At 44.4% G+C, this 24293-nt stretch overlaps 1 protein-coding gene and 1 pseudogene across 5 annotated transcripts in view; one reads left to right on the plus strand and one right to left on the minus strand.

Annotated features, from left to right (window-relative positions):
• The first annotated feature begins 1819 nt into the window (after positions 1-1819).
• LOC121530668 lies at positions 1820-21862 on the plus strand (annotated as a pseudogene).
• A 199-nt stretch (positions 21863-22061) lies between these two features.
• The window catches only part of tnip1 (TNFAIP3 interacting protein 1), a 46581-nt gene continuing 44349 nt past the window's right edge, over positions 22062-24293 (minus strand). For all 5 annotated transcript variants that reach the window (XM_041835782.2, XM_041835773.2, XM_041835763.2 and 2 more), the window contains one exon: positions 22062-24281. In XM_041835782.2, the coding sequence (XP_041691716.1) occupies positions 24217-24281 (65 nt within the window). In that variant the 3' untranslated portion in view covers positions 22062-24216. The remainder of the gene's footprint in view (positions 24282-24293) is intronic.

Raw genomic sequence — 24293 nt, forward strand, 5'->3', positions numbered from 1 at the left:
GGGGGAATTTTGTTAAGATCCCCGATAATCGTTCTGAATGTTAAAACGCATCGCTTGCGGTATGGTTTTGGGAACATAAGGATCCTATCTTTCATATTAGCGAGAAATAATTTCCCCCCCCCAAAAATGTGAAATTACTACACATCTTTATAGGGTTAGGGGTAGTGTTCCCATTCGGCCATATCTCCATGTTACATCACTTGTTTACGGAAGACAGACGGAAGACATAGGAGGCCACCTGTGCTAATTAGCTATCTAGCGCGCTCCGAACACCTGTGTGTCAGCGTAACTGGGGAGGAAGTGTAGTTCGTCAACTGGAGGCACACACAGTTTGTGGATCTGTGAAAAACTGCTACAGTAAGTGTATATTTTTTATTTGAAAGATTATTTTTGAAAAATGATAATGGGGATATCAGCATATGTTTTGAAAACCAGTTTGAAAGCGATGATTATTGACATTTCTAAACGTTAAAATACACCGTTGGAACTGTAGTTGACATGGATACAACTGTGGGTGAATGGAACCTCTGAAAACCCTACATATGGAGAAGAAGGGCCCAGAAGTACGCAGCATATAAAGAGGATGGGTGAAGTGACGGTGAATAACCCAGTTACTAGTATTTCCCTGGGTTAGTTATGTCTAAGAAGGCTAAAAAGGAAGCATGGAATTCCTGACTGACCATACTGCCATGGCAACCATACTGCCATGGCAACCATACTGCCATGGCAACCATACTGCCATGGCTATATACTGAAAAAATAAGCTATAAGTGAGCTTCCCTGGTGGCAGAGAGGATAGAAGACCTGTCTTGGGTACCAAACATTGCAGGTTTAAACCCTACGTGCAGATTGTCAATATATGAAGAGTAAAAAAATATGGTTGTGTTTGTATGATTTTAAATGCTGTTCAAATGTCCAGTGTGTTATGGGAACATTTCTCGTCGTCATGTGAATGTTTTTTTTGCACCCTAAAATAAACATTGTAGATTCATCTGCACAACTGGAAAGTTTTTGTGTTTTGGGAACCTTTTTAAAGAACTGACTAAATGTGTTCTAGGAATGTTCTTGCAACATCAGGCGAATGTTCTATACAAACATTCTATAATCATCACCACGACTGGACAGTTTTTGTTTAGTGAGAACATTTGCCGCAACCTAACGAATGTTCTGGGAACTTTCAATGAACCAATTTTGGTTTGCTGGGTAGCCAGCTGGAGGCTCAGCTCACCATGGAAACAGCAGAAAACTGGAGGAGGCAGTTAAATATCATTTATCTTTTTTTGCCACGTTGTCGAGACATTAGTGACATTTTGTATTCTGGTAGGCCTACTTCTCCCAACACATTATGGTAGCTTATTTAGTAGAAATAATCAATTGCATCATATTGTAACTGTATGTGTGCACTGTGCAGTTATCTCTGCTACATCAAACATGATGATGATGATGATGATAGACATCAGATATGGATTAGAAGACAAAATACTAAAATAACTGCAGATGTGATTCTGTGAATAGTGTGTGGTGACTGACCTATCTAGATGTCTACTCTGTCAAAAGGCAGTACATTGTCAGTGTGTGGTGACTGACCTGTCTAGATGTCTACTCTGTCAAAAGGCAGTCGTCAGCACTATAAAAGTGATAACAACACGAACCCCAGTGAGAGAAAAAAAAACTAATATTAGAGACTGGGCTCTGGATTTGTATTGGCTGAGAGTGAAGTGTGCGTCAGCTTGTTGTCATTGCGTGGAGAGGGAGGGATCACACTGGACAGATGATTAACTAGGTCCCAGGGGAAGGAAAAGGAGCCGACCTACACAGGTCCCCTCTCACTGTGACGATGCGGGTCATGCAGGAGAGTCTGTGGGTCCTACCTCTGGTACTACTGGGGCTGTTAAAGCCATGGGCTGCAGGCGACTCACTCAGTCAGGTAATTCCTGCTGTAAATTGATTTAATATATTATATAGCCTAGTGATATTAGCATTGACACAATATAATTTCCTTTTGAAAATATGATTAGGAATACTAAATTGCGACATAGGCTAATATTTGACAGGTGGTACATTTGCTGTATCGGTTTGGTGTAGTAAATTATTATTCTGTTTATTTCACAATCCAGTGGTTGTTGTTAAATTGATTATTTCTATCTGGGGACAAAACTAAATATTTACCTATCCTTGGAGAGTCATGCGAACCATTACGCAAAACGCGCCTGTTATTGTACTATCATAGTAAGTGACACGTCGGGGTAATGGACGTTTCCAGAAAACCACTGGCCACCTGAGAATCGTTTGAAAAAACATCATCATCCGACAGATAAAATTAGGGCTGACCCCATTTAGTTGACTAGTTGGCCGACTGAGATTTGTTTTGTCAAGCAGTCACAATTTATTTTATATTTCATGGCACTTGAGACACCTACCTGTCTTGATTTGCGTCTGTCTCAGTGGACTAATCCATTGTGGATGGAACAGTCCATAAGACACACATGCCGCGAGGCTATTTGTCTTGGTAGCCAAGCAATTTGATAAAATTCATAAAATAAGTGAAATTGCGTTCGTTTCAAAATTGCATTGGTGTTCCATAAATGGCTACTCCTTTGGACCTGACACCGTTTGTGAGAGTATTCCTTAGGCCTACAGTAAGTCTATGTGTGAAGATAATGTGTATTGGGTATAAATTAAAATGTTGAGTCAAAAAGGGGAGTGTGGCTAAGATGCACAATGTCTCTCTCCAGAATGCGCTCTCTCCCGCCATTTCGTGTGCATTCATTGTTTCATAACTTCATTGTGTGAATCTACAATGTTTTTTGGGTACCATAATTTCTGTTAATGCATTCGATATACACTACATGACCAAAAGTATGTGGACACCTGCTCGTCGAACATCTCATTCTAAAATCATGGGCATTAATATGGAGTTGGTCCCCCATTTGCTGCTATAACAGCCTCCACTCTTCTGGGAAGGCTTTCCACTAGAAATTGGAACATTGCTGCAGCGACTTACACTGATGTTGGACGATTAGGCCTGGATCGCAGTCGTTGTTCCAATTCAACGTTGTTCCAATTCATCCCAAAGCTTGGCATTGCGCATGGTGATCTTAGGCTTGTGTGCGGCTGCTCGGCCATGGAAACCCATTTCATGAAGCTCCCGACAAACAGGTCTTGTGCTTACGTTTGGAAGTTTTGGTAGTGAGTGTTGCAACCAAGGACAGACCATTTTTATGCACTTCCGCACTCGGTGGTCCCGTTCTGGTAGCTTGTGTGGCCTACCACTTTGCGGCTGAGCCGTTGTTGCTCCTAGACGTTTCCACTTCACAATAACAGCACTTACAGTTGACCGAGGCAGCTCTAGCGAGGCAGAAATTTGACGAACTGACTTGTTGGAAAGGTGGAATCGTATGACGGTGCCACGTTGAAAGTCACTGAGCTCTTCAGTAAGGGCCATTCTACTGCCAATGTTTGTCTATGGAGATTGCATGGCTGTGTGCATTTATATTTTTACACCTGTCAGCAACGGGTGTGGCTGAAATAGCCGAATCTACTAATTTGAAGAGGTGTCCACATACTTTTGTATATGTAGTGTACATTACAGTAATTTACCATTATCATTGTCGGAGTGGAAACGTTGTTTGCAGAGCTCACAACCTGCTACACTTGTGAGAAACACGTTTTGGTTTATTTCATTCCATTTATGAGTTTTGTTTGGAGCGCTCCTGTCAATATTGAGTAAGGATGTGCACCTGATTACACATAGAATGAAGAATGGCGCCGGAGGGGTTGGCTGCCGTTTTTTACGGGCTCCTAACCAAATGTGCTATTTTGTGTGTTTTTTTTTTTCGCATCGTTTGTAACTTATTTTGTACATAATGTTGACGCTACCGTCTCTTATGACCGAAAAATAGCTTCTGGATATCAGAACAGCGATTACTCACCTCGAACTGGACAAAGATTCTTTAATCAGTCGGACGCAAAGGATATAATGTTGCTCCCAGACAAGGCCCAAATCCCTGTCATTCGCATGAAGAAAATAAGGAAATACAGGAGGCGCAGACCAGGGTGCCTTGTGAGAATTTGTTTCGGCGAGTGGGTAACCCGCCTCTACTATCCGTTCTATTAGCCAATGTGCAATCACTGGAGAATAAACTGGATGAGCTCCGTTCGAGACTATCCTACCAACGGGACATTAAACACTGTAATATCTTATGTTACACCGAGTCGTGGCTGAACGACGACACGGATAATATACAGTTGGCTGGGTTTTCCATGCATCGGCAGGACAGAACAGCTACGTCTGATAAGACGAGGGGTGGGGGTGGGTGTCTATTTGTCAATAACAGCTGGTGCGCGATGTCTAATATTAAGGTAGTCTTGAGGTATTGCTCGCCTGAGGTAGAGTACCTCATGATAAACTGTAGACCCACTATCTACCAAGAGAGTTTTCATCTATATTTTTCGTAGCAGTCTATTTACCACCACAAACCAACGCTGGCACTAAGACCGCACTCAACGAGCTGTATGAGGCCATAAGCAAACAAGAAAATGGTATTCTTCAGTATGAAAATGTATGCACTCAATAACTGTAAGTCGCTCTGGATAAGAGTGTCTGCTAAATGACTAAAATTTAAATGTATTCCAGAAATGGCGCCCCTAGTGGCCGGGGACTTTAATGCAGGCAAACTTAAATCTGTTTTACCTAATTTCTACCAGCATGTCATGTGCAACCAGAGTGAAAAAACTCTTGACCACCTTTACTCACACACACACAGAGATGCGTACAAAGCTCTCCCTCGCCCTCCATTTGGAAAATCGGACCATAATTCTATTCTCCTGATTCCTGCTTACAAGCAAAAACTAAAGCATGAAGACCAGTGACTCGCTCAATACAGAAGTGGTCAGATGACACGAATGCTACGCTACAGGACTGTTTTGATAGCACAGACAGGAATATGTTCCGGGATTCATCCAATGGCATTGAGGAGTATATCACCTCAGTCACCGGCTTCATCAATAAGTGCATCGACGATGTCGTCCCCACAGTGACCGTACATACATATCCCAACCAGAAGCCATGGATTACAGGCAATATCCGCACCGAGCTAAAGGCCGCGAACTGCCCAGTGATGCGAGCCTACCAGATGGGCTAAATGACTTTTTGTGCTCGCTTCGAGGCAAGCAACACTGAAGCATGCATGAGAGCACCAGCTGTTCCAGACGACTGTGTGATCACGCTCTCTGTAGCCGATGTGAGCAAGACCTTTAAACAGGTTAACATTCACAAGGCCGCGGGGCCAGACGGATTACCAGGATATGTATTCAGAGCATTCGCAGACCAACTGGCAAGTGTCTTCACTGACATTTTCAACCTCTCCCTAACCGAGTCTGTAATACCTACATGTTTTAAGCAGACCACCATAGTCCCTGTGCCCAAGAAAGCGAAGTTAACCTGCCTAAATGACTACCGCCCCATAGCACTCATGTCGGTAGCCGTGAAATGCTTTGAAAGGCTGGTCATGGCCCACATCAATACCACCATCCCGGAAACCATAGACCCACTCCTATTCGCATACCGCCCCAACACATCCACAGATTATACAATCTCAATCGCACACCACACTGCCCTTTCCCACCTGGACAAAATGAACACCTATGTGAGAATGCAATTCATTGACTACAGCTCAGCGTTCAACACCATAGTACCCACAAAGCTCATCACTAAGCTAAGGACCCTGGGACTAAACACCTCCCTCTGCAACTGGATCCTGGACTTCCTGATGGGCCGCCCCCAGTTGGTAAGGGTAGGCAACAACACATCTGCCACGCTGATCCTCAACACGGGGGGCCCCTCAGGGGTGCATGCTTAGTCCCTTCCTGATGTGGACACCCCTCCTGGTGTCCACATCACCAACAAACTATCATGGTTCAAACACACCAAGAAAGTCATGAAGAGGGTACGACAAGGCCTTTTCCCCCTCAGGAGACTGAAAAGATTTGGCATGGGTCCCCAAGTCCTCAAAAAGTTATACAGCTGCGCCATCAAGAGCATCCTGACCAGTTGCATCACCGCCTGGTATGGCAACTGCTCGGCATCCGACCGTAAGACTCCGGTCACCCAAGTCATAGACTGTTCTCTCTGCTACCGCACGGAAGCGGTACCGGAGCGCCAAGTCTAGGTCCAAAAGGCTCCTTAACAGCTTACACCCCCAAGCCATAAGACTGCTGAACAATTAATCAAATGGCCACCCAGACTATTTGCATTGACCCCCTTGTTTTTATACTGCTGCTACTCACTGTTTATTATCTATGCATAGTCACTTTTAATGCAATTGAAGAACATGAACAAACCTCCATGCTTAGCCAATGTGATTTATAGGATATTTATTTTTAATCAGGATATTTTCTACTTGCAATGTTTTTATTTGTTGGCTTTATGTAGGCTTTTTACCTAGTTGGCAATAGATCACAAATAAGTTATTATCATTTAAATGAAAATGTTCATATGAAAATCATAACTGGCACCCAATGCAGATCAGTAGAAATGGTGAGATAAATTGTAAATTGGCACTCCACATGGAAAAAGGTTGCCAACCCCTGGTGTAGCCTGTCTTCAGGAGCATATTGGCAGGCCGCGGGAGAATGAGGGTTGGGAATATGTTTTTCTTCTTCTGGTTATCTTGATATCTGGCTCCCTCTTGAGTCATTCGTGTGTTAATTATTTAATCAAACGTGCTTAAAGCACGCGTCAAACTTATTCCATCGAGGGCCAAGTGTTTCGGTATTCCCTTGTAGTTGATTGATAAATGAAGGTCACTGATTAGTAAGGAGATCCCCTCACCTGGTTTTCTTAATTGAAAGGAAAAACCAAAAAACAGCAGAGACTAGGCCCTCCATGGAATGAGTTTGACACCCCTGGCTTAAAGCATCAGACAAGCTCAGTGCATATAGTTGATTTTATTAAAACACATAGTGTGTGTCTATATATATGGAAAAATCAATTGGTCGAAAGAACAGATGACTCTCGGTTGACCAAGATGTATTTTAGTCGGGGACAGCCCTAGACAGATAAATACACATTATTTATTATGTAAAACAAGTAGAATACTAGTGGTTACATTCTTGGTCAATTAGACTAGAGGGGCAGACATCACTATTGGATGTCATTGTTTAGTTTCGATTTTTGTTGAAGATTGAAAACTGGTTCTATGTGCATTTGGCCTATTTTCTAAGACTAACAGCTGATAGCACCACAAGAAAGGATATACATAAATAAACACACTTCAGGGAAAATGGCTATACAGCAGAGAATATGCATAACCTGTTTAAATGTGTGTGTGTGTGTGTGTGTGTGTGTGTGTGTGTGTTGATCCTCAGGTGTGTGACCCATCCAAAGATGGCACCATCTATAACTACAAAGCTAAGACTCTGAATGGGAGTCGTTCTGTCTCCCTCAGTGACTACATGGGGAAGACCGTCCTCTTCGTCAACGTAGCCACTTACTGAGGACTCACCTTCCAGTACCTGGGTAAGATTGTCTGGCTTAAGACGAATAGTATAACAATAGACTAACAGTTGAGTTAGCTAACAGTAGGCTAACCGGTATGGTACAGAAACGGTATGAAAATCTGGATAATGACCAACCCTACCCACGCTTAGTTTATTACCAAAACTGATTCACTGTAAATACCTCTTACAATGAGCAGGTCCGTACATAGACTAACAGGCTTGACTGACCTGAGGCCTAGATTCAATCAGATCAAGCGTATAGCGGATGTTTTGGCGGTGTTGGAGGTGGAACTGCGTTGGAGCTGTCCAATCGGGTGAGCAGCTGCTCTTGTGATCATTGTCACGACGCCACACTCGCCCCACTTTAGTTTGAAGTCAGAAGGTGAAAGTGTAGGTTATATAGAAACAATGATGCTCAAATTGAAAACCATTCAACAAAATAATGAGGATTTCTATCAGCTTAATCGAGGTGTAGATTACATCTCACATTACAGTGTTGGAGCTTGTAAACAAAGGCTGTTAATGTGACTCCGTGCAGCCAATGGCAATGTCTGATTTAGGTACAACGCCAGGAGTCGCTTGTGGATTTTACAGCGCTAACACTGTTCCAACTCCGAAACGTCAAAACAACCGCAATGGATCCTATGAATGGAGCCCTTAGAGCAGTCTGCAACAAAGAGAAAGAGGCTAGGCCATACAGTGGGGAACTGCTGTAACACCATGTTATAGGGCTGGTAGGGCTGGTAGGGCTGTAACACCATGTAATAGGGCTGGTAGGGCTGTAACACCATGTAATAGGGCTGGTAGGGCTGTAACACCATGTAATAGGGCTGGTAGGGCTGTAACACCATGTAATAGGGCTGGTAGGGCTGTAACACCATGTAATAGGGCTGGTAGGGCTGTAACACCATGTAATAGGGCTGGTAGGGCTGTAATAGGGCTGGTAGGGCTGTAATAGGGCTGGTAGGGCTGTAACACCATGTAATAGGGCTGGTAGGGCTGTAACGCCATGTAATAGGGCTGGTAGGGCTGTAACACCATGTAATAGGGCTGGTAGGGCTGGTAGGGCTGGTAGGGCTGTAACACCATGTAATAGGGCTGGTAGGGCTGTAACGCCATGTAATAGGGCTGGTAGGGCTGTAACACCATGTAATAGGGCTGGTAGGGCTGTAACGCCATGTAATAGGGCTGGTAGGGCTGTAACGCCATGTTATAGGGCTGGTAGGGCTGTAACGCCATGTAATAGGGCTGGTAGGGCTGTAACGCCATGTTATAGGGCTGGTAGGGCTGTAACGCCATGTAATAGGGCTGGTAGGGCTGTAACGCCATGTAATAGGGCTGGTAGGGCTGTAACACCATGTAATAGGGCTGGTAGGGCTGTAACACCATGTAATAGGGCTGGTAGGGCTGTAACACCATGTAATACGTAAATGTGCCCTTGAGCAAGGCACTTAACCCTAATTGCTCCTGTAAGTCGCTCTGGATAAGAGCGTCTGCTAAATGACTAAAATGTAAATGTAAATGTAATAGGGCTGGTAGGGCTGTAACACCATGTAATAGGGCTGGTAGGGCTGTAACACCATGTAATAGGGCTGGTAGGGCTGTAATAGGGCTGGTAGGGCTGTAACACCATGTAATAGGGCTGGTACTGCTGTAACACCATGTTATAGGGCTGGTAGGGCTGTAACACCATGTAATAGGGCTGGTAGGGCTGTAACACCATGTAATAGGGCTGGTAGGGCTGTAACACCATGTAATAGGGCTGGTAGGGCTGTAACACCATGTAATAGGGCTGGTAGGGCTGTAACACCATGTAATAGGGCTGGTAGGGCTGTAACACCATGTAATAGGGCTGGTAGGGCTGTAACACCATGTAATAGGGCTGGTAGGACTGTAACACCATGTAATAGGGCTGGTAGGGCTGGTAGGACTGTAACACCATGTAATAGGGCTGGTAGGGCTGTAACACCATGTAATAGGACTGGTAGGGCTGTAAAACCATGTAATAGGGCTGGTAGGACTGTAACACCATGTAATAGGGCTGGTAGGGCTGGTAGGACTGTAACACCATGTAATAGGGCTGGTAGGGCTGTAACACCATGTAATAGGGCTGGTAGGGCTGTAACACCATGTAATAGGGCTGGTAGGGCTGTAACACCATGTAATAGGGCTGGTAGGGCTGTAACACCATGTAATAGGGCTGGTAGGGCTGGTAGGGCTGTAACGCCATGTAATAGGGCTGGTAGGGCTGGTAGGGCTGTAACGCCATGTAATAGGGCTGGTAGGGCTGTAACACCATGTAAGGGCGGCAGGTAGCTTAGTGGGTAAGAGCGTTGTGCCAGTAACCGAAAGGTCGCTGGTTCTAATCCCCGAGCCGACTAGGTGAAAAATCTGTCGATGTGCCCTTGAGCAAGGCACTTAACCCTAATTGCTCCTGTAAGTCGCTCTGGATAAGAGCGTCTGCTAAATGACCAAAAACAAAAAATAAAAAATAAAAATAAAAATAAAAATAAATAATAGGGCTGGTAGGGCTGGTAGGGCTGTAACACCATGTAATAGGGCTGGTAGGGCTGTAACACCATGTAATAGGGCTGGTAGGGCTGTAATAGGGCTGGTAGGGCTGTAACACCATGTAATAGGGCTGGTAGGGCTGTAACACCATGTAATAGGGCTGGTAGGGCTGTAACACCATGTAATAGGGCTGGTAGGGCTGTAACACCATGTAATAGGGCTGGTAGGGCTGTAACACCATGTAATAGGGCTGGTAGGGCTGTAACACCATGTAATAGGGCTGGTAGCGCGGTAACATAATGTAATAGGGCTGGTAGGGCTGTAACACCATGTAATAGGGCTGGTACTGCTGTAACACCATGTAATAGGGCTGGTAGGGCTGTAACACCATATAATAGGGCTGGTAGGGCTGGTAGGGCTGGTAGGGCTGTAACACCATGTAATAGGGCTGGTAGGGCTGTAACACCATGTAATAGGGCTGGTAGGGCTGTAACACCATGTAATAGGGCTGGTAGGGCTGTAACACCATGTAATAGGGCTGGTAGGGCTGTAACACCATGTAATAGGGCTGGTAGGGCTGTAACACCATGTAATAGGGCTGGTACTGCTGTAACACCATGTAATAGGGCTGGTAGGGCTGTAACACCATGTAATAGGGCTGGTAGGGCTGTAACGCCATGTAATAGGGCTGGTAGGGCTGTAACACCATGTAATAGGGCTGGTAGGGCTGGTAGGGCTGTAACACCATGTAATAGGGCTGGTAGGGCTGTAACACCATGTAATAGGGCTGGTAGGGCTGTAATAGGGCTGGTAGGGCTGTAACACCATGTAATAGGGCTGGTAGGGCTGTAACACCATGTAATAGGGCTGGTAGGGCTGTAACACCATGTAATAGGGCTGGTAGGGCTGTAACACCATGTAATAGGGCTGGTAGGGCTGTAACACCATGTAATAGGGCTGGTAGGGCTGTAACACCATGTAATAGGGCTGGTAGGGCTGTAACACCATGTAATAGGGCTTGTAGCGCGGTAACATAATGTAATAGGGCTGGTAGGGCTGTAACACCATGTAATAGGGCTGGTACTGCTGTAACACCATGTAATAGGGCTGGTAGGGCTGTAACACCATGTAATATGGCTGGTAGGGCTGTAACACCATGTAATAGGGCTGGTAGCGCGGTAACATAATGTAATAGGGCTGGTAGGGCTGTAACACCATGTAATAGGGCTGGTAGGGCTGTAACACCATATAATAGGGCTGGTAGGGCTGGTAGGGCTGTAACACCATGTAATAGGGCTGGTAGGGCTGTAACACCATTTAATAGGGCTGGTAGGGCTGTAACACCATGTAATAGGGCTGGTAGCGCGGTAACATAATGTAATAGGGCTGGTAGGGCTGTAACACCATGTAATAGGGCTGGTAGGGCTGTAACACCATATAATAGGGCTGGTAGGGCTGGTAGGGCTGGTAGGGCTGGTAGGGCTGTAACACCATGTAATAGGGCTGGTAGGGCTGTAACACCATGTAATAGGGCTGGTAGGGCTGTAACACCATGTAATAGGGCTGGTAGCGCGGTAACATAATGTAATAGGGCTGGTAGGGCTGTAACACCATGTAATAGGGCTGGTAGGGCTGTAACACCATGTAATAGGGCTGGTAGGGCTGTAACCCTTAGGGCTGGTAGCGCTGGTAACTGGGCTGGTAGGGCTGTAACACCATGTAATAGGGCTGGTAGGGCTGTAACACCATAGGGCTGGTAGGGCTGGTAGGGCTGGTAGGGCTGTAACGCCATGTAATAGGGCTGGTAGGGCTGTAACACTAGGGCTGGTAGGGCTGTGTAGGGCTGGCAGGGCTGTAACACCATTAGGGCTGGTAGGGCTGTAACACCTAGGGCTGGTAGGGCTGCACCATGTATGGGCTGGTAGGGCTGTAACACCATGTAATAGGGCTGGTAGGGCTGTAACACCATGTAATAGGGCTGGTAGGGCTGTAACCGTAGGGCTGGTACTGCTGTAACACCATGTAATAGGGCTGGTAGGGCTGTAACCTAGGGCTGGTAGGGCTGGTAGGGCTGGTAGGGCTGGTAGGGCTGTAACGCCATGTAATAGGGCTGGTAGGGCTGTAACCCGTAATAGGGCTGGTAGGGCTGGTAACGCCATGTAATAGGGCTGGTAGGGCTGTAACACCATGTAATAGGGCTGGTAGGGCTGTAACACCATGTAATAGGGCTGGTAGGGCTGTAATAGGGCTGGTAGGGCTGGTAGGGCTGGTAGGGCTGTAATAGGGCTGGTAGGGCTGTAATAGGGCTGGTAGGGCTGGTAGGGCTGGTAGGGCTGTAATAGGGCTGGTAGGGCTGTAATAGGGCTGGTAGGGCTGGTAGGGCTGGTAGGGCTGTAATAGGGCTGGTAGGGCTGTAATAGGGCTGGTAGGGCTGTAACACCATGTGACCAGATCAGGAAAAACTGTAGCATGTACCCTACTTAATGTATGTTGTTGTTTTTAAATCTTATTTTGACCTCAAGTTACCCAAGGGTTTATGGGATTGATCTTGCTGTTGTGTTATCTTTCTATTATAAAACCTTTAATCCAACTGTGTGTGTGTGTGTGTGTGTGTGTGTGTGTGTGTGTGTGTGTGTGTGTGTGATCTAATCAGAGTTGAATGCACTACACGAGGAGATGAAGGATTATGGGTTCACCGTTCTTGGGTTCCCCTCCAATCAGTTTGGAAAACAGGAGCCAGGAGAGAATCATGAGATTCTGGCCACTCTAAAGTAAGTATTGTTTGTCTCAGAGACCAGTTAACAACTGAACAGTCATTAAAATACATATAAAGTGGTGTAATGTAATGATATGCATTACATTACCAACGTTTTTATTATAAAGTGGTGTAATGTATATGATATACATTACCAATGTTTTTTATTATAAAGTGGTGTAATGTATATGATAAATAAACCTGAAACCATGAAACTAATGCAAGGGTCCTGCATGCCTGAATGCAGGCAACAAGACCGCAATAAAGACAAATCCTCTTGTCAATCAACAGAGCTTCATTTAGTTTGGGAAAAACCTTCCAGGATTGGGAGATCAGTTTCTGAGAAGCGATATACAAATCCCTAAGATGTAGCCCATTCTGAGAAGTATATAACATTCCTATGTTATCTGGTCCCCCCTAACCCACCCTCTAGACTGTACTCCTGGCCAGTTTAAAGGAAAGCTTAAACCCCATGTACACTAGAATAGAAACCATGGTTTCACCAGCATCTGCCTTCAGTATATTTGGGTTTTATAACCTGGGTTGTTAACCCCTGGTAAAAGCAGAGTTTGTATGTATATGAGGCTTAAGAGTGTTGTGTTTCATGTTGTGGTTCGTGTTCGTGTCATATAGTCTTATCTGTCTAGGGCAATAGCTTAGTGAGTGAGGTCTGTTAAGTTCTCAAAAGCATGTCTAGGCCATGCCACTGTCCCAAATGGCACCCTATTTCCTAAATAGTGCACTACTTTTGACCAGAGCCTTATGGGGCCTTGTCAAAAGTAGCGCACTATATAGGGAATAGGGTACCATTTGGGAAGCAGCCCAGTGATAAGCGTCTCTCTCTCTCTCCTTGGGTTCCAGGCATGTCCGACCAGGAAATGGATTTGTTCCAAACTTCCTGCTATTCGAGAGGGGGGATGTGAACGGAGACACAGAACAAGGAGTCTACACTTTCCTCAAAGTAAGCAAGTGATTATTAGGGTTGCAAAAATCTGGAAACGCACTCAATATTCCCAGATTTTACAGAAATCCTGGTTAGTAGATTTCTGGAATCATGAGGGAATAGGCAAGAAATCTGAACACCTCCAACCAAGACTTCTGGAAAACTGGAACATTTTGGGAAAGTTACCAGAATTCTGCCATCCTACAAGTGATTAATTGTTATCATCCGAGTGTACAGCGGGTCAATAACACTTTGTGGGCGACTTACTTCCCACTATAATCCTGACTGAATTCTTGGACAGATACTGTGGAAGTGTCCCCTGTAGCTCAGTTGGTAGAGCATGGTGCTTGCAACGCCAGGGTTGTGGGTTCGTTACCCACGGGGGGCCAGTATGAAAATGTATGCACTCACTAGTAAGTCGCTCTGGATAAGAGCGTCTGCTAAATGACTAAAAAGTAAATGTAAAATGTAAGTGACAGCTGGCAAAATCACCCTATAACACATTTGCAACTGGGTTACACAGAGTGAGAATTATACCGTGACATTCGGGAGGACTGTTGGGTCACAATAGGCCTAACAGTAAAGACATGTATCACCTTTTTAATGTTCCATGAACACAACCAGTCATGATGTTTTCATCTGGTTGTCAAACAAATCACTTCAGACAGTAGGCTACCTGCTACTGGGCGTATTTGTCCACTCCAAAATAATTCCAGCATCCAAACAGTGCACTGTGCATCCACCATTTGATGAATGGAAAGAGACATCTGTTAGAAACAGGGTCATTAGTATTTATTATGGATCCCCATTTAGTTCCTGCCAAGGCAGCAGCTACTCTTCCTGGGGTTTATTATGGATCCCCATTTAGTTCCTGCCAAGGCAGCAGCTACTCTTCCTGGGGTTTATTATGGTTCCCCATTAGTTCCTGCCAAGGCAGCAGCTACTCTTCCTGGGGTTTATTATGGATCCCCATTAGTTCCTGCCAAGGCAGCAGCTACTCTTCCTGGGGTTTATTATGGATCCCCATTAGTTCCTGCCAAGGCAGCAGCTACTCTTCCTGGGGTTTATTATGGTTCCCCATTAGTTCCTGCCAAGGCAGCAGCTACTCTTCCTGGGGTTTATTATGGATCCCCATTAGTTCCTGCCAAGGCAGCAGCTACTCTTCCTGGGGTTTATTATGGATCCCCATTAGTTCCTGCCAAGGCAGCAGCTACTCTTCCTGGGGTTTATTATGGATCCCCATTAGTTCCCTGCCAAGGCAGCAGCTACTCTTCCTGGGGTTTATTATGGATCCCCATTTAGTTCCTGCCAAGGCAGCAGCTACTCTTCCTGGGGTTTATTATGGATCCCCATTAGTTCCTGCCAAGGCAGCAGCTACTCTCCCTGGGGTTTATTATGGTTCCCCATTAGTTCCTGCCAAGGCAGCAGCTACTCTTCCTGGGGTTTATTATGGATCCCCATTAGTTCCTGCCAAGGCAGCAGCTACTCTTCCTGGGGTTTATTATGGATCCCCATTAGTTCCTGCCAAGGCAGCAGCTACTCTTCCTGGGGTTTATTATGGTTCCCCATTTAGTTCCTGCCAAGGCAGCAGCTACTCTTCCTGGGGTTTATTATGGATCCCCATTTAGTTCCTGCCAAGGCAGCAGCTACTCTTCCTGGGGTTTATTATGGTTCCCCATTAGTTCCTGCCAAGGCAGCAGCTACTCTTCCTGGGGTTTATTATGGATCCCCATTAGTTCCTGCCAAGGCAGCAGCTACTCTTCCTGGGGTTTATTATGGATCCCCATTAGTTCCTGCCAAGGCAGCAGCTACTCTTCCTGGGGTTTATTATGGATCCCCATTAGTTCCTGCCAAGGCAGCAGCTACTCTTCCTGGGGTTTATTATGGATCCCCATTAGTTCCTGCCAAGGCAGCAGCTACTCTTCCTGGGGTTTATTATGGTTCCCCATTAGTTCCTGCCAAGGCAGCAGCTACTCTTCCTGGGGTTTATTATGGTTCCCCATTAGTTCCTGCCAAGGCAGCAGCTACTCTTCCTGGGGTTTATTATGGTTCCCCATTAGTTCCTGCCAAGGCAGCAGCTACTCTTCCTGGGGTTTATTATGGATCCCCATTAGTTCCTGCCAAGGCAGCAGCTACTCTTCCTGGGGTTTATTATGGTTCCCCATTAGTTCCTGCCAAGGCAGCAGCTACTCTTCCTGGGGTTTATTATGGATCCCCATTAGTTCCTGCCAAGGCAGCAGCTACTCTTCCTGGGGTTTATTATGGATCCCCATTAGTTCCAGCCAAGGCAGCAGCTACTCTTCCTGGGGTTTATTATGGATCCCCATTAGTTCCTGCCAAGGCAGCAGCTACTCTTCCTGTGGTTTATTATGGATCCCCATTAGTTCCAGCCAAGGCAGCAGCTACTCTTCCTGGGGTTTATTATGGGTCCCCATTAGTTCCTGCCAAGGCAGCAGCTACTCTTCCTTGGGTTTATTATGGATCCCCATTAGTTCCTGCCAAGGCAGCAGCTACTCTTCCTGGGGTTTATTATGGATCCCCATTAGTTCCTGCCAAGGCAGCAGCTACTCTTCCTGGGGTTTATTATGGTTCCCCATTAGTTCCTGCCAAGGCAGCAGCTACTCTTCCTGGGGTTTATTATGGATCCCCATTAGTTCCTGCCAAGGCAGCAGCTACTCTTCATGGGGTTTGTTATGGATCCCCATTAGTTCCTGCCAAGGCAGCAGCTACTCTTCCTGGGGTCCAGCAACATTAAGGCAGTTATATACAATGTAATATATTAACACTTTACCCAATACATATCACATATCTACAATACAGCATCCATGTGTACAAAACATTTTTTGATCCCCTGCTGATTTTGTACGTTTGCCCACTGACAAAGAAATTATCAGTCTATAATTTTACTTATTTCCCTCATTAAAATGCAAATCAATTAATAACATTTTTGACATGCGTTTTTCTGGATTTTTTTGTTGATATTCTGTCTCTCACTGTTCAAATAAACCTACCATTAAAATTATAGACTGATCGTTTCTTTGTCAGTGGGCAAACGTACAAAATCAGCAGGGGATCAAATACTTTTCCCCCTCACTGTACATATGTGTAGAGTAAGTGTCTTATCATGTGTGTCTGTACCTGTGTGTGTCTCTTCACAGTCCCTGCTGTTCCATAAGGTGGATTTTTATGTTTTTTACATCTGATTCCACTGCTTGCATCAGTTACTTGACGTGGAATAGAGTTGTGGCCATGGTTCTATGTAGTACTGTGCGCCTCACATATTCTGTTCTGGACTTGGGGACCGTGAAGAGACCTCTGGTGGCATGTATTGTGGAGTATACATGGGTGTCCGAGCTGTGTGCTAGTAGTTAAAACAGACAGCTCGGTACATTTAGCTTGTCAACACTTCTTACAAAAAGAAGTAGTGATGAAGTCAATCTCTCCTCCACTTTGAGCCATGAGAGATTGACATGCATGTCATTAATGTTAGCTCTCCGTGTACTTTTAAGGGCCAGCCGTGCTGCCCTGTTCTAAGCCAATTGTAATTTTCCGAGGTCCCTCTTTGTGGCACCTGACCACACGACTGAACAGTAGTCCAGGTGCGACGAAACTAGAGCCTGTAGGACCTGCCTTGTTGATACAGTTGTTAGGAAGGCAGAGCAGCGCTTAATTATGGACAGACTTCTGTAATGACATTCAGCGGTTGTCATTAGGCTTACTACAGTGGGTGTGTTCATGGGTGCCAAGGGAAGCTTCACCAAACATGTGAACAAGAGAAAAAGCGTCAGAGCGAGCGAAACCGCGCCCCTTTATCTCAGTATTTGTAGCCCATGTATCTGATGCTGTCTGGCCAGAGAGAGTATATATATATATGTGTGTATTTGTAGCCCATGTATCTGATGCTGTCTGGCCAGAGAGAGTATATATATATATGTGTGTATTTGTAGCCCATGTATCTGATGCTGTCTGGCCAGAGAGAGTATATATATATATGTGTGTATTTGTAGCCCATGTATCTGATGCTGTCTGGCCAGAGAGAGTATATATATATATATGTGTGTATTTGTAGCCCATGTATCTGATGTTGTCTGGCCAGAGAGAGTATATATATATATGTGTGTATTTGTAGCCCATGTATCTGATGCTGTCTGGCCAGAGAGAGTATATATATATGTGTGTGTATTTGTAGCCCATGTATCTGATGCTGTCTGGCCAGAGAGAGTATATATATATATTGTGTGTATTTGTAGCCCATGTATCTGATGCTGTCTGGCCAGAGAGAGTATATATATATATGTGTGTATTTGTAGCCCATGTATCTGATGCTGTCTGGCCAGAGAGAGTATATATATATATGTGTGTATTTGTAGCCCATGTATCTGATGCTGTCTGGCCAGAGAGAGTATATATATATATGTGTGTATTTGTAGCCCATGTATCTGATGCTGTCTGGCCAGAGAGAGTATATATATATATGTGTGTATTTGTAGCCCATGTATCTGATGCTGTCTGGCCAGAGAGAGTATGACATGGGATCCTTACTGTACCTCCCGTAAAATCCCTTATGAGGACAACACAACCTGCCCAACCCTAGTTCTAACCATGCCTTCTAGAACAGTTCTAACCCTATAACCCTGTCTTCTAGAACAGTTCTAACCCTAATACCCTGTCTTCTAGAACAGTTCTAACCCTAATACCCTGTCTTCTAGAACAGTTCTAACCCTATAACCTTGTCTTCTAGAACAGTTCTAACCCTAATACCCTGTCTTCTAGAACAGTTCTAACCCTAATACCCTGTCTTCTAGAACAGTTCTAACCCTATAACCCTGTCTTCTAGAACAGTTCTAACCCTAATACCCTGTCTTCTAGAACAGTTCTAACCCTGTCTTCTAGAACAGTTCTAACCCTAATACCCTGCCTTCTAGAACAGTTCTAACCCTATAACCCTGCCTTCTAGAACAGTTCTAACCCTATAACCCTGTCTTCTAGAACAGTTCTAACCCTATAACCCTGTCTTCTAGAACAGTTCTAACCATGCCTTCTAGAACAGTTCTAACCCTATAACCCTGTCTTCTAGAACAGTTCTAACCCTATAACCCTGTCTTCTAGAACAGTTCTAACCCTATAACCCTGTCTTCTAGAACAGTTCTAACCCTATAACCCTGTCTTCTAGAACAGTTCTAACCCTAATACCCTGTCTTCTCAAACAGTTCTAACCCTATAACCCTGTCTTCTAGAACAGTTCTAACCCTAATACCCTGTCTTCTCAAACTGTTCTAACCCTATAACCCTGTCTTCTAGAACAGTTCTAACCCTAATACCCTGTCTTCTAGAACAGTTCTAACCCTATAACCCTGTCTTCTAGAACAGTTCTAACCATGCCTTCTAGAACAGTTCTAACCCTATAACCCTGTCTTCTAGAACAGTTCTAACCCTAATACCCTGTCTTCTCAAACAGTTCTAACCCTATAACCCTGTCTTCTAGAACAGTTCTAACCCTAATACCCTGTCTTCTAGAACAGTTCTAACACTAATACCCTGTCTTCTAGAACAGTTCTAACCCTATAACCCTGTCTTCTAGAACAGTTCTAACCCTAATACCCTGTCTTCTCAAACAGTTCTAACCCTATAACCCTGTCTTCTAGAACAGTTCTAACCCTAATACCCTGTCTTCTAGAACAGTTCTAACACTAATACCCTGTCTTCTAGAACAGTTCTAACCCTATAACCCTGTCTTCTAGAACAGTTCTAACCCTGTCTTCTAGAACAGTTCTAACCCTATAACCCTGTCTTCTAGAACAGTTCTAACCCTATAACCCTGTCTTCTAGAACAGTTCTAACCCTATAACCCTGTCTTCTAGAACAGTTCTAACCCTATAACCCTGTCTTCTAGAACAGTTCTAACCCTATCTTCTAGAACAGTTCTAACCCTATAACCCTGCCTTCTAGAACAGTTCTAACCCTATAACCCTGTCTTCTAGAACAGTTCTAACCCTATAACCCTGTCTTCTAGAACAGTTCTAACCCTGTCTTCTAGAACAGTTCTAACCCTATAACCCTGTCTTCTAGAACAGTTCTAACCCTGTCTTCTAGAACAGTTCTAACCCTATAACCCTGTCTTCTAGAACAGTTCTAACCCTATAACCCTGTATTCTAGAACAGTTCTAACCCTATAACCCTGTCTTCTAGAACAGTTCTAACCCTATAACCCTGTCTTCTAGAACAGTTCTAACCCTATAACCCTGTCTTCTAGAACAGTTCTAACCCTGTCTTCTAGAACAGTTCTAACCCTATAACCCTGTCTTCTAGAACAGTTCTAACCCTATAACCCTGTCTTCTAGAACAGTTCTAACCCTATAACCCTGTCTTCTAGAACAGTTCTAACCCTATAACCCTGTCTTCTAGAACAGTTCTAACCCTATAACCCTGTCTTCTAGAACAGTTCTAACCCTATAACCCTGTCTTCTAGAACAGTTCTAACCCTATAACCCTGTCTTCTAGAACAGTTCTAACCCTATAACCCTGTCTTCTAGAACAGTTCTAACCCCTATAACCCTGTCTTCTAGAACAGTTCTACCCACCCCTGTCTTCTAGAACAGTTCTAACCCTATAACCCTGCCTTCTAGAACAGTTCTAACCCTATAACCCTGTCTTCTAGAACAGTTCTAACCCTATAACCCTGTCTTCTAGAACAGTTCTAACCCTATAACCCTGTCTTCTAGAACAGTTCTAACCCTATAACCCTGTCTTCTAGAACAGTTCTAACCCTGTCTTCTAGAACAGTTCTAACCCTATAACCCTGTCTTCTAGAACAGTTCTAACCCTATAACCCTGTCTTCTAGAACAGTTCTAACCCTATAACCCTGTCTTCTAGAACAGTTCTAACCCTGTCTTCTAGAACAGTTCTAACCCTATAACCCTGTCTTCTAGAACAGTTCTAACCCTATAACCCTGTCTTCTAGAACAGTTCTAACCCTATAACCCTGTCTTCTAGAACAGTTCTAACCCTATAACCCTGCCTTCTAGAACAGTTCTAACCCTATAACCCTGTCTTCTAGAACAGTTCTAACCCTATAACCCTGTCTTCTAGAACAGTTCTAACCCTATAACCCTGTCTTCTAGAACAGTTCTAACCCTATAACCTTGCCTTCTAGAACTCCTGCCCACCAGTAGGCGACAGCTTTGGGAACCCCACCAACAGGCTGTTCTGGGAGCCCCTGAAGATGAACGACATCAAGTGGAACTTTGAGAAGTTCCTGGTCGGACCGGACGGGAAGCCCGTGATGAGGTGGTTCCCCCGGGTCCCAGTGTCCAAGGTTCGGGCGGACATCCTCAAATACTTCCGTCAACTCTTCTCCCAGTCCACCCAGCAGAACATCGACTAAGGCTTTACTGTGGCAACATCCCAAATGGCACCCTATTCCCTATATAGTGCACTACTGGAAATTCTCCAATTGACCTGGGCCCATAGGGCTCTGCTTAAAAGTAGTGCACTATATAGGGAATAGGGTGCCATTTGGAATGCAGCCTGTGTTGTCATCAGGGCTGGGGTCGATTCCATTTCAGTTGAGTAAATTCCTGAATTGAATTGGAATTCATCCCAACCCTAATAGGCTGAATTTGAACTTTCTACAAATTTATTAAATATATGAAAACACAGTGGACCGGTTGCCAGGGTCCAGATTAAGCCTCTTTCTGGACTAAAAAGCACTTTCAATGGAAATTCTCCACATGAGCATGCTTTAATTTTATTCCAGGAGTAGGCTTAATCTGGATCAGATGTCGTACAACACGTTTTCCCATCCTTGTCAACAACCTCTGACAAACCATGTAATGTGTAGAGTTGAACATCTAGACACCAGCTGAAAGAAGAAATGTAAATCAATTGAAATGAACGGTTGTCTGTGGTGGAACAGGGTAAGGGGGTTGCTGGTCATAAGGAGGTGGCATGTCGTATGAAGGCGAGGCTTGAAAACAGTGAGTCTGTGGTGCCAAGCCTGAGTCTAGGGTCCAGGCCAGTCCTTCAGTGCATTCGGGCTGGGCCTGGTAACCCTGGGAGCCCTGCTACCTCCTGGTCCTCCTACCCAGATCAGACGCCTGTTACCCACTGCTGCTGCCCGACTCATTCATGTCAATAAATCACGTCAATGCAACACGGAGCGTGGTGCCAACTTCTTCTTCCTGTAAACGATGATGCACTGTGGTATGTGTGGCCACTCAAATGCTTTCACAAAATGTCTAGGTCGACTTAAGGGCAACAATGGGTTGTCAGGAGGATCTGTTCTTTTTTTTGTTGCAACAAAGACGACAAAAACTTTAAATGAAAATAACCACCAGAGTAAGATGCACGAAGACATTTAGGATATGTTTATTAAGCCAGTCAAATACAAAAAGTCTCATCACATCAGTAATGTCCTTTTGCCTACTGCAAAACTCCACAACTACAAACCAGAAAAAGACAACTGCCAGAGGAAAACAAAGCATTTCTTTCAAAGTGCAATTCAACTTCTCCATTCAACTATTGGACCATTCTGGAATCTAACGTCTTAAAAAAAAAAAAAAAACGTTTGAGTTATTGGTTTGATTCAGAGGAGATACAGAACATTAGTTCACCACCAAACCAAATCACACATCAGGAGGATTGGAGCTCTAGGATAGTGACCAACCCCAAATCAACCCCTCGCCCATAAACGCCAGACACTAGTGGAGATATCAAAGCATTGGCAAGGTATAAGCTAATGGTAATAACTCCACCTAAAATGAGTTGCTGCCATTTTGCCTGGAGTTAAGGTAAGGTACAGGGCTGGGCTGGGTTTGGAATTCAAGCGGGCTCTCGACGGTGTCACAGGGGTTCACAGGACTGTCGGATAGATACTGTAGACAGATAGGCGTTCGTATGGAGTCGCTGGTCTTAGAGGTGGATCGAGACCGAAGCCAAGCGGAGTCAGAAACGTGACCCAAACGGCACCCTATTCACTATATAGCGCACTACTTTTTGACCAGGGCCCGGGAGCGTCGGCCAAGAGTAGTGCACTATATTAGGGAATAGAGGGCCATTTGGGAAGCAGCCCCCCCCTTGTCTGGCTGAGGTGGTTTATCACTGTGCTGTTACTGAGGTATTGCGGACTATGACACGGAGCCTTAGGGTTAGCCGAGTCTCACAGTTTTAAAATAAACTTCAATTTCCTCGCCTCTGACTGATGCAAAAGGACATGACTGACAGGTTAAAGCAATATGATGGAGACCAATCATACCCTGTTAACTCGATTAGAAATTCACATATTAAAAGCACATACAGATCCTACATTATACTGACTATGCTCTGCTAGCAGAGCGCTCAGGTAGGCTAACGTTTACAGCAACCAGAACAGGAATACACCCTACAGTAGTACTATCAACGGTCAACAGTAGGGAAGGAAAGGAAACCTATTGGGACTGCTGGCTACACTACGACCTATGACCCAATCCTCCAGACATATGACTGGACAGCCTTGGGGTAAATATGTTGAGGACTTGTCTACCTTAGGATGTGAATACATATTGGAATCGATGATCAAATAATTTTAACCAATTCAATCCAAAAAAAAAAAAAAAAAGGGTGCTGCATTGAAATTACATTGTCATTTTTGGCCAATCAGGTGCTCTTGTGGAGGGTGTGTGTGCGTGTATGTGTTACGAACATACGATGTCAATAGCTACAATATATTGGGAGTACACTAACGACATAGAAAGAACAGCATTACTAAAAGACAAGTGATTTACATTTAGTCAATGCAACCATCAAAACAGTAGATTATAAATAAATGATCAATAAATCACCACAACCATGTTTTTTGGCATGATATACCAGCTAAATTCACTTCCCAAGTTTGATGTATTATAACAATCACTTTTTGAACAGTTACACTTGATGGTACAGTTCTAGAACACCAAATGGTACTGAAAAAAAATTCTCAGAAATGAAACATCCACGGTTACGATTTCTATGATTCCAATTCCAAGGCAATTTACCTATATAATTATATATCGTTGGAATGAATACAAGTAGTATTGGTTGTTATTGACATGGGGTGAATTGACCCCTTAACCCTACGAGTAACAAAACAGCTTTGTAAAAAGGTTACATCTTTGCAGTGGCACGATCGTCAATAGCCGATAATCACATGGGTATATTGTCTTAATATTACATTTGGATCATTTCAACCTATTACGCAGATGACTTCAGTTCCTGCATAGAATCATATGAAGCAGATATTAAATCTCCAAAAAAAGAATGAGGTTAAAAAAAGAAACATATCTAAATAATAATATTCATGTAATATATTTCTGAATAGCGAAAACAGTGTTTTTCACAAGTAGGCTTATAAAAAGGCAAGTATAAACAACATTACAACAGGATATCTACAGTTCAGTAGGAAAATTATAGTTCAAATCACTAACTGATTTATGCTGCTACCACCCAGCTAGCCCCATGGTGAGGGAACGAGACAACGAACGGTGGAGGCCCTTAGTGCTTTCCAGGGTCAATATTCTGTCGCTCTCTTTTTCCAAACCCAGTTGCTGTGGACTGATCTATAGACAGAA

This window comes from Coregonus clupeaformis, chromosome 29 (genome assembly GCF_020615455.1).
Source record: "Coregonus clupeaformis isolate EN_2021a chromosome 29, ASM2061545v1, whole genome shotgun sequence".
NCBI classification, from domain to species: domain Eukaryota; kingdom Metazoa; phylum Chordata; class Actinopteri; order Salmoniformes; family Salmonidae; genus Coregonus; species Coregonus clupeaformis.